The 9264-nt window shown below is 34.0% G+C and overlaps 1 protein-coding gene and 1 pseudogene across 2 annotated transcripts; one reads left to right on the top strand and one right to left on the bottom strand.

The window, feature by feature from the left end:
• Positions 1-403: 403 nt before the first annotated feature.
• On the bottom strand, positions 404-4351 carry LOC125858704 (sialyltransferase-like protein 1; annotated as a pseudogene).
• On the top strand, positions 4261-8860 carry LOC125860647 (uncharacterized). 2 transcript variants are annotated; one of them, XM_049540647.1, is made up of 7 exons: positions 4361-4416; positions 5038-5120; positions 6507-6620; positions 6740-6851; positions 7185-7246; positions 7369-7797; positions 7893-8860. In XM_049540647.1, exons 3-7 carry the CDS (start codon positions 6543-6545, stop codon positions 8532-8534), a joined length of 1323 nt encoding a protein of 440 aa, XP_049396604.1. In that variant the 5' UTR covers positions 4361-4416; positions 5038-5120; positions 6507-6542; the 3' UTR covers positions 8535-8860. The 2 variants fall into 2 exon arrangements, with proteins under 2 accessions (XP_049396603.1, XP_049396604.1); XM_049540646.1 differs by lacking the exon at positions 5038-5120 and having other exon boundaries at positions 4261-4416.
• The last annotated feature ends 404 nt before the right edge of the window (positions 8861-9264 follow it).

Genomic DNA, 9264 nt, shown 5'->3' on the forward strand with positions numbered 1-9264 from the left:
TTTTTTCTTGTTTTGTAGCTGCCTTGATGTTTTCTTGAGTGTGTGTTTTTTGTGCAAGTTTTGGTCCTTTTTTTTGGGTGAAATATTAGCCTTTTTGCTGGTTTGAAGTGTTAAAATGCTCAAGGTGGAAAAAAGAAGAAAAATAAATGCTTTTAGGCAACTCAGAGTACTTTCATTGCGCTTGACAAACACACAAGATACATTTAATACAAAAAGCTCAATGCGAGACTGATACAACATAAAACGACGACTTTTACTACAACTCCAAATTCTCATCTTCTCTCTTTTCAAAGTGAGACCAATCCTTCCTCTCTTACTTCTTTTTTAAACGCAATGCATTTCTATGAGCGTCGTTTATCATTTCTCAACTAGGCACATTAGGCTAGTCTCGCTTCCTCTTTGCTCACATAGGAGAATGAATCTGTATGACTCCAAGGCATTCTAAGAGTTGGTAATATTCCCTCCCTGGAAGTGGGCTGTGCCATTTTCTTGGTGTAGAAAAGTATGGAGTCCATTATGTGTAACTAGGATCAACATAAAAATTATAAATGTCAACAATGTCGCACATGAAAATTGCTAATTCTATTGATTTCATCCAATTCCATTGGCACCTCTTCAATATACGATAGCTAGGAACAGAGTTTCCAAATTTTCGTTGTAATTGCATTGAAGTCTCTATGAATGACACTTTTAATTATAAGCACCTTATCGACCGTTGAGAAATCATGTTTCTAGCGGCACCTCGCAGAACTAAGCGAAAATCTCCCTTCAGGCCAACATGCTTGGTGTATTTCTTACTAACATGAGCCTTATTGTCTCATATAACTGCATCATTATTGCTAATTTCCTCTTCAAATTGCTTCTCAAGAGGTCTCTAGAATTGCCAACAACTGTGCATTTTCTAAATTGTCGAGTGCTATTAGCTTCTTCCAAAAATTTGAGTGCAATGATCAGTTACATGAGTAGTCAATTTCAACCCTCAATTAGGGATGCGTTGTTGAAGGTTAAACTAAAAGTGGGATAGAGCAAATTATTTTTCTGTACAAAAGTATGAAAGAAGAGTCCGGACTTCCCGTGAGCTATTGGGGGAAAGTCATGTTCTTAGCAGTTGTTTTTCTTTCAGTTAGTTTTTAACAATAGTTAACAAAAAGGATGATTATGCAAGTTTTGGGATAGTAGAAGGATGTTTTTTGTTCACTATTATCTCATAAGGATGCACCCTAAGTTTGAGTTATACTTGAGAGATGATTTTAGCCAAAAACTCGCATAAAGTGGAGAGAAGTGACTTGTATTGGTGTATCGATTAGATAATTGTATATATATAACTACTATGTATATGTATCAATGATTGTATTTGTATATTTGCATACAATTTGTATCCTTATACGATTGAATCTAGTTCAAACATTTGTATTTGTATATACAATCTCTCTCTCGCTTTAAACAAACACAAATTACACATTTGTATTTGGATAAATTGTGTTTGTATAAAGGGCGCCAGAGAGAAGGCATAAGAGATCTGGACAGGGGAGATTTGTATTTATATAATTATAAGTGCATAGGGCGGAAATATGTATTTGTATTAATATATTCAGTTTCTCTCTCTCGCTTTATACAAACACAAATAAATTTGGATTTGAATTATTTGTATTTGTATAAAACGAGAGAGAGAAAGGTAGAAGAGAACTGGACAGAGAGAGATTTGTATTGTTTAATTAAAAGTGCATAGGGCAGAAAGATATATATATATATATATATATATATATATATATATATATATATATATATATATNTATATATATATATATATTTGTATTTATATATTCAATTTCTCTCTCTTGCTTTATACAAACATAAATTATATATTTGTATAATTTGTGTTTGTATAAAGTGTGAGAGAGACTGACAAAAGAGAATATCGAGAGAGAGGCGAGAGGCGAGAGGCGAGAGGCGAGAGAGGAATGTAATTATAGCTAGAAGTAAGTTCCAGATTGTAACTAATACAAAATGTAGTTATGTTAGATAATTAACTAATATATATTTGTTTAACCACGTAGTTTTCCCTTTTTTCAACTCAAACTTGGAAAAATAACATTTTTTTCAATTAAAATGTTTTTTTCTCTCACAAAAATGTAATAATGTGTTAATAAAATGTCTGTTCATGTACAGTTTTAATTTTTCAAATATTTTTTTCCAACTTAAGTGAGTACTAATTTTTTTTTGGAACTATATTTTATTTGAAAATTGTCACATTTTATTCCTGGGCATAATGTAACAAATTTGAATTTCTCACTATATTAAGAAGAGCATTAAAACACAATTATAACTTTAGAATTGTGGTTGCAATACTCAAACTATGGAAATACAATGAAAACATTGAAATAACAAGTAACTAAAGATAGAGATAAGGATAAGAATGAAAAGCTTCGACTCTAGAAGAAGAGGATAGGACAAACATTTTCTTCAATATGTTTAAACCCTTCTTTCCAACTCATTTTCCCTTTTAACCAAATGCTAATTGGGCCTGGATTCCAAATAAAACGCTCCAATATTTTACCTGACCCAATTTCATTCACTACTTCTAACTAATAAGCCCTTACAGACTTAGCTTGGTTCACAACACATAAAGACCCGTTTGGATGTAAAAATAATTTCCCTCTCTAAACTTGAAAAAAATGACTAATTTTTCTAACTTGTTTTACTTTTCTTACAAAATTTTAATATTTTTCAACTTTCAAATACCTTTTTCAACTTAAATTTGAATATGTATTTTTTTTTCTTCATATATCACTTCATTCACATTCAAACATTTTTTTTTATTAATAATATGAGTTGGCACATCATGTAGATAATGAATAAATTAAGGAGAAAGAAATCATCTACTGTCATTTTTAATTTTTTAATATTTAGTTGGTCAATTATTTAAAATACATTTTCTTAGAAAAATAAGTTCTTTAAGAATGAGGAAAATAATTTTTCTTAGTAAAAGTAGGAAATACAAACTTCACAAGTGTCATTTCATATCAAATTTCCCCGCTACTACCACACTCCTACCCCACCCGGCCACCTCCATTTCACCTCCCATAAAATTTGCATAAATTATACATTAATATTTTTACCTTACATATCAAACACAAAATAATTCGTAAATTACTTACTACATCTTTTAAGAAAATATTTTTTGCCAAATACACTTAAAGATATCTGAAAATTTATAAGGTTGAAGATGAAAATTCAGTTATACACTCCTGGAGTTTAAATATTTTTGTTTCCCTGAACTTCATCCAGAAATATTTGAACTTTATACGTATGTAACATCAGATATTTTTCTCTTAATTAGGTGTGGTCAATCTAATTTTAAACACAAAAAATACATATTTTTAAAATTAGTATAAATTAAATAATAATATCCACTTTTTATTTTATTTTATTCAAAGACCATAAAAGACTTTTTAGGCATTGAATAGTAGCTTCATTGGCATTGGCCAACAACACTGGCAAAACCCACATGAAAAATATTTTAAGGCCACAAACTAAACTAAGTTGGAGCAAGCCCAAACAGAGAGAATCAAAATCAGCCACCCAAAAAGGACAAGGAATCAGAGCCACAAACTCACTCTTTCGAATCAATCAAAATAATAAAAAAAATAAGTGATGGATAAGATATTATATTATTTATTTAGATATTACTCTTTCCGTTCATTTTTATTTATTCAATATCAATTTAACACTTTGTTAAAGAATAATAAAATAACAATTTAACTATATTATACTTTTAATATAGAATAACTATATAAAATTAAAGAATATTCTGATATATTTGATTTAAGATTATGTCATATGGAAACAGAACAAATAAATTAAAACGGAAAGAGTACCGAAATAGATATATGTATTGTCCCCCTAATATGGATGTATGATTGGTTGGCTGAATATGTTCCACATATAGCAAAAAAAAAATCACACTTGGACTTTGGTGTCACTATTTATGAGTGAGATTGAGATATGGTTTCATTAATGGGCCAGCCTTACATTGACACGTGTCATCTCTAAACATTCATTCACAGCCACAAACAAAAACTCTCTGTAACCTTCTCGATGTTTCTATTCCAATTTTTTTATTTTATTTATTAAAAATATATGGAAAATCCATCCTCACTATCCTACGTGGCATACCCCATCCCCAAAATTTTCCTCCCCTTCCATTCTTGTTCTTCTGTTCTTATATTTTCCCTTCATTTTTTTTCATCTCCCCTATTTTACAGACCATTTTTTTGGTTTTATTTTTTCCACTTCTCAAAAAGTTTTTTTTTTTTTTGGGTTGCAAGAGAAGTGAAGCTAGAATACCCATCTTTTTGTGGTCTAACTTTAATTTTTTTTCCAGATTTTTTTGCAGCAATGGTGGCAGATGCAGTGGTATGTGGACTTTTCTTATATTTAATTTAGTTTTTTTTTTCAAGATTCATTTTTGGAATATGGGTATTTCTTAATTTGATGTTTTCTTACTATATCTGGAAGTAGACTTTGTTTGTTAAATATATGAAGCAGCTGAAGTTTTGCTGATTTTATCATTATTTTGTTAGATTTAAAGGTGCATCTGTATGCTAAGCTACAATAATTATGAGAATAAATGATATTTTGTACTGTTAAGTTTTCTGTTTGTTTGAGTATTTGGAACTTATTATGTTTCTAGAAACAGTAAATTTAGTTAAATGGTAGGGAAAATGATATGGAGGATAGGTCATATGTCAACATAGCTGCCTAATTGGTTTGTTTTGACAGATGGTAGTTGTTATCTCTGAAAGTCATCTTTAGACTTGACTTTCTGAGATAATAAAATCTGAGTCTAGCTAATTTAAATCTCGAAGTAAAACCTAAATAGCATTTACTCAAAAAGAAGACACCATTGATTCATTATTCACGTTTTCTAATGTGATGCGAGGATATCTGTTCTCAGTTTTGATCTGGCTGAGACGTCTCTTTAGTAGTGTTGGACATGTAATTCAGCTAATGTTGAAATAATTTGTTTGATGATAGGGTATACATTGCTGCCAATATACTCTTTTACATCATGACACAATGCTATACATGATGCCGGGGGCGGATGCAGCTATTTAGCTGTGGGTTCATATGAACTCTGTATTTTCGATGCGGATGATAGATTTATGTGTAAAAAATCCCCTAGAATTGCAATAAGTAGTAGATCTGAACTCATAGTTCTTTTAAAACACAATGAGTTCAACAACAACAACGACAACAACAACAAACCCAGTGTAACCCCTAAACACAATGAGTTCAATACTAAGAATTTTATAGGTTGAAACCAAAAGTATTATATCTTGGATCTGCCTTTGTATGAAGTGCGATAACCTAGCTAATTTGAAATAGAGACATTGTTAGCCTACGGATTAGCGGTACAACACAGATATTTGGATAACATGCTTGAATTGTTGTAACCAATGGTCATTCAAACTCAAAGAATGTAGCACTAAGATCAAATGGATAATCAGAAACATGCTACTTGAGGGCATCTATTAAGGAAGAGGGACAATATCTTTGGTATCATAATTGTTATTTTTGTCGTTGACAGTTAAACTTGGGCTAAGTTTCTCAAAAGTCAAAGTTAATGAACAATGATTCTAGGGCTCTAAGTTATAGCAGAGGTGGAGCTAGGATTTTGAGTTTATGGATTCTAGATTCTGAAAAAGAAAGTTATTGGGTTCTTGACAAATTGTTTAGACATATTAAGTGAATTTTTTTGACACGAATATAGAGTTTATGCTAAAGCTACTGGGTTTTACCGAACCCGTAATCAAGGTGCTAGCTCTTCCCCTAATTTATAGTCCCCTTGGGAAGTGTGTCATAAAACTCCTTGCCTTCAAATAACTGAATATATTGCCAATTTGAGGCTATGGTTTAACAGTCCAGTGAGTGGGAAAATCCTTAAGGCCAAGCTTGAGACCACAAATTCAATTTCGAGTCTTGAATCCTGCAGCTTCTGCCTTGTGAGTCCATGGCTTCAAGAAGCTTGAAGCTATGCTTCAGTCTCATTTCTTCCAACTTGGCTATCTAGTTATCCTTTTCCAATGACGTCAAGCACATGGAAGTAAATTTACGAGGCCTTTCCAACTCTTTCAGTTTTTCCTTCTCGCGTGCTCCTTGGGATGCTATCGGTGGTAGTAGTTGTTCTTTTATCTCTCTGTCTGGTTTTAAAAACAATACTACTATTAATTATGTTTGGGGAGAAAAGGTTAGCTGATGGTTGTCAAAGTTCATAAGGCTTATAGAAATGGGGGTGAAAATATAGAACGTTAGCACCACAGAGCAGTTGATGTTAATTGGAATCATAAGCACGATTTAATGAGAGTGATTTGAGCTAGAAGTCTGTCTGCTGAATAGGGAGGAAGCCTGTGCCCTGGGTTTTCTTTGTGGCACTTTATTTCATTTTAATTGAGTTTTACTTGGATTGTATTCTTATGAAGTATGCTTTCTTCACAATTCCACAGAATCAAGTTGAGGGGGCTCAGCAAGGTGCCTCATCCATGATTAGCTCAAAGTTGGAAACTGTGGCTACTCAGGGAAAGGCCCCGACTTGTCTTGCCAATGAAAATGTGCTTAAGGTCAACATCCCTCCCATGAATGTATTCCAAGTTATTTTCCTTCAGTTCATTTGAGATAGGTAAGATAGCATATAGCTCGATTGGTGCTTAATTGAATCACTTAATCTCATGTGCAACAGGCTAGGAAGCCTTATACCATTACAAAACAGAGAGAGAAATGGACAGAGGAAGAACACCAGAGATTTCTTGAAGCCTTAAAGTTGTATGGCCGTGCTTGGCGCCAAATAGAAGGTAAGTGTGGTATAAGGTTGTTCGTTCCCGATAAAAGGTCCATTCTTCTTCTGACCCCCCCTCCCATTTATGTGGTTCAGGGCCTGTTTGGATTGGCTTTTGGCTTATGACTTATAAGCCAAAAGTCATAAGTTAGGATTTCTAACTTATGACTTTTGGCTTATTCTTGTTATTTTGACTTTAAAATAAGTGCTTATAAGCACTTTTTAACTTTACCCAAACACTTCAAAACTGCTTAAAAGCTATTTTGGCTTAAAAACACCTAAAATAAGTCAATCCAAACGGGCACTCAATCTAAATAGAAGTTTCTAACATGTCTCTTTAATCATGCAGAATATGTTGGAAGCAAAACTGCAATTCAGATTCGTAGTCATGCGCAGAAGTTTTTCGCCAAGGTTGGTCCCTAGATTGTGACAAATTATAGGAAGTTTGCTTGATTCTCTATCCTGTCCGAATTAAGGCAGAGATGCCTGGGTAGTCAGTGGCTAAAGCATTGAATTTTTAATCTACATTTTAGATTGCTCGAGATTCAGGGAATGATGGTGATGAATCCCTAAATGCGATTGACATACCTCCTCCTCGGCCAAAGAAGAAACCTCTGCATCCATACCCTCGCAAGATAGCTGATTCTTCTGTAGCTAACAAGGCAGTTTCAGGTCAGCCTGAAAGGTCTCCTTCCCCAAATGCATCAGGAAGGGACAGTTGTTCTCCAGATTCAGTTTTGCCAGCAATTGGTTTAGGTGCTGCTGAATATTCAATTGCTGAGCAGCAGAACTCTCGCTTTTCACCAGTCTCTTGTACTACGGATGCACACACTGCAAATGTAATTTCTGTGGAGAATGATGATGAAAGTATGAGCTCAAACTCCAACACCGTGGAGGAAATCCATGTTGCATTAAAACCAGTAGCTGCTAGTACCAGCCCGATTACCAATTCTGAGTTCATGGTATTTCTTCATTAAGTTTGATCTATCTGCTTTGCAGTGCTATTTAGGCTGTACACTTGTGACTTAACCTCAGGTGTGTATGTGCCTTTTTTCAGGAATGTGCTATAGTTCATATGGAGAATTCATGTAATGGTGAAAAGCTAGCTGTTGAACCACCTTCAGCAAGTATCAAGCTGTTTGGAAAGACGGTTTTCGTACCAGATGCCAATAACCTTGCTCCGCCTGCTCTATACAACGCAGAAAAGGAAATCGAGATCAGCAATGAAGATGTACTTCATGCATTCCAAGCTAACCAAGCAAATTCACCGTTTATACTTGCCATGGTTCCAGGGAATATGATTCCACCAGCTTCTTGGTCGTCACAAAACATGCTTGAAAACAATCCTGAGAGTACTGCAGCCTTCCCTGCAGCTACAATTTCTTGGTGGTCCTGGTACCAAGATCTCATATATCGATCTATCTCATCGTGTGGCCAAACAGCCATGGAGACTGCTACTCATTGTCAGAGACCAAAAGATGAAGAACCTCAAAGAGAGGGATCATCGACTGGTTCAAGCATTGGCTCAGCTAGTGAAGTTGACGATGGAAACAGGAGTTCTGAAACAGTTGAGTCCAAATGTACAACCAAGAGCAAGGGATTTGTACCATACAAAAGATGTTTAGCAGAGAGGGATGGCAAGTCATCAGGAGCTGTTTTAGAAGAGAGAGAATCTCAAAGGGTCCGCGTGTGTTCATAGCACTTTTTTGGTACAGTTTCCTCCTGACCAGTCAGAAGTTCTGGTGTGTTTAGGAGTCTTAGGTCTGCAGATAATCTAATTCAGGAGGTCCGCGACACTCTTCAACTTTTTAGCTTTGTCAACATTCTTTTGGTTTCCGTTCATATTTTTCAGCTGCACACGAAACTGAGTTTGCTGCCAAAAAACACGCAGCTGCAATTTTTCCTATCAACTGATCGTGCAGCAGTTGTTCTGTATCATACTCATTGTAACTTTCTTCACAGTGTTTCAACTCTCTAATGATGCCACTTTTATGTTATCTAAATACAACCAAATATCTCTTGTTTCGTTTTTTACTTTGCTATTGTTTTTCTCTATACTTGAAAGAATGTTTGTCAAGAAATCACAGCTGTATAAACCTTTCATGTTCATTGATCTTCAGAGTTAAATTAGATCAGATAGATAAGCTTAACATTTTAAAATTAAAATTAAGATATCTTAAAACTATACAAAAAGTATTATAAGTTGCAATTTGATTGGCTCATATCAATAGTAAAGTGAAAAGATATATTTTATTGATCAAAGTTTTTTGATTCTCAAGAAACGAAACATAAAAAGTATTTTGGTGGGGCAGAGAGTTTACACAGTGAAATAACATCCCAATATCGTGTTTAGCTAAACAGTACAATGAGCAACACCACAACTATAGAAGCACACATGCGCCAGAAGAAGAAGATATTTTTAATTCAGG

Source organism: Solanum stenotomum, chromosome 3, assembly GCF_019186545.1.
Source record: "Solanum stenotomum isolate F172 chromosome 3, ASM1918654v1, whole genome shotgun sequence".
NCBI classification, from domain to species: domain Eukaryota; kingdom Viridiplantae; phylum Streptophyta; class Magnoliopsida; order Solanales; family Solanaceae; genus Solanum; species Solanum stenotomum.

What these genes read in the sequence shown, in the direction of transcription:
- LOC125860647 (XM_049540646.1), top strand. An exon ending in CCAATGAAAATGTGCTTAAG is followed by an intron (nt 6,621 to 6,739) that starts GTCAACATCCCT and finishes CATGTGCAACAG; the next exon opens with GCTAGGAAGCCTTATACCAT. An exon ending in CGCAGAAGTTTTTCGCCAAG is followed by an intron (nt 7,247 to 7,368) that starts GTTGGTCCCTAG and finishes TCTACATTTTAG; the next exon opens with ATTGCTCGAGATTCAGGGAA.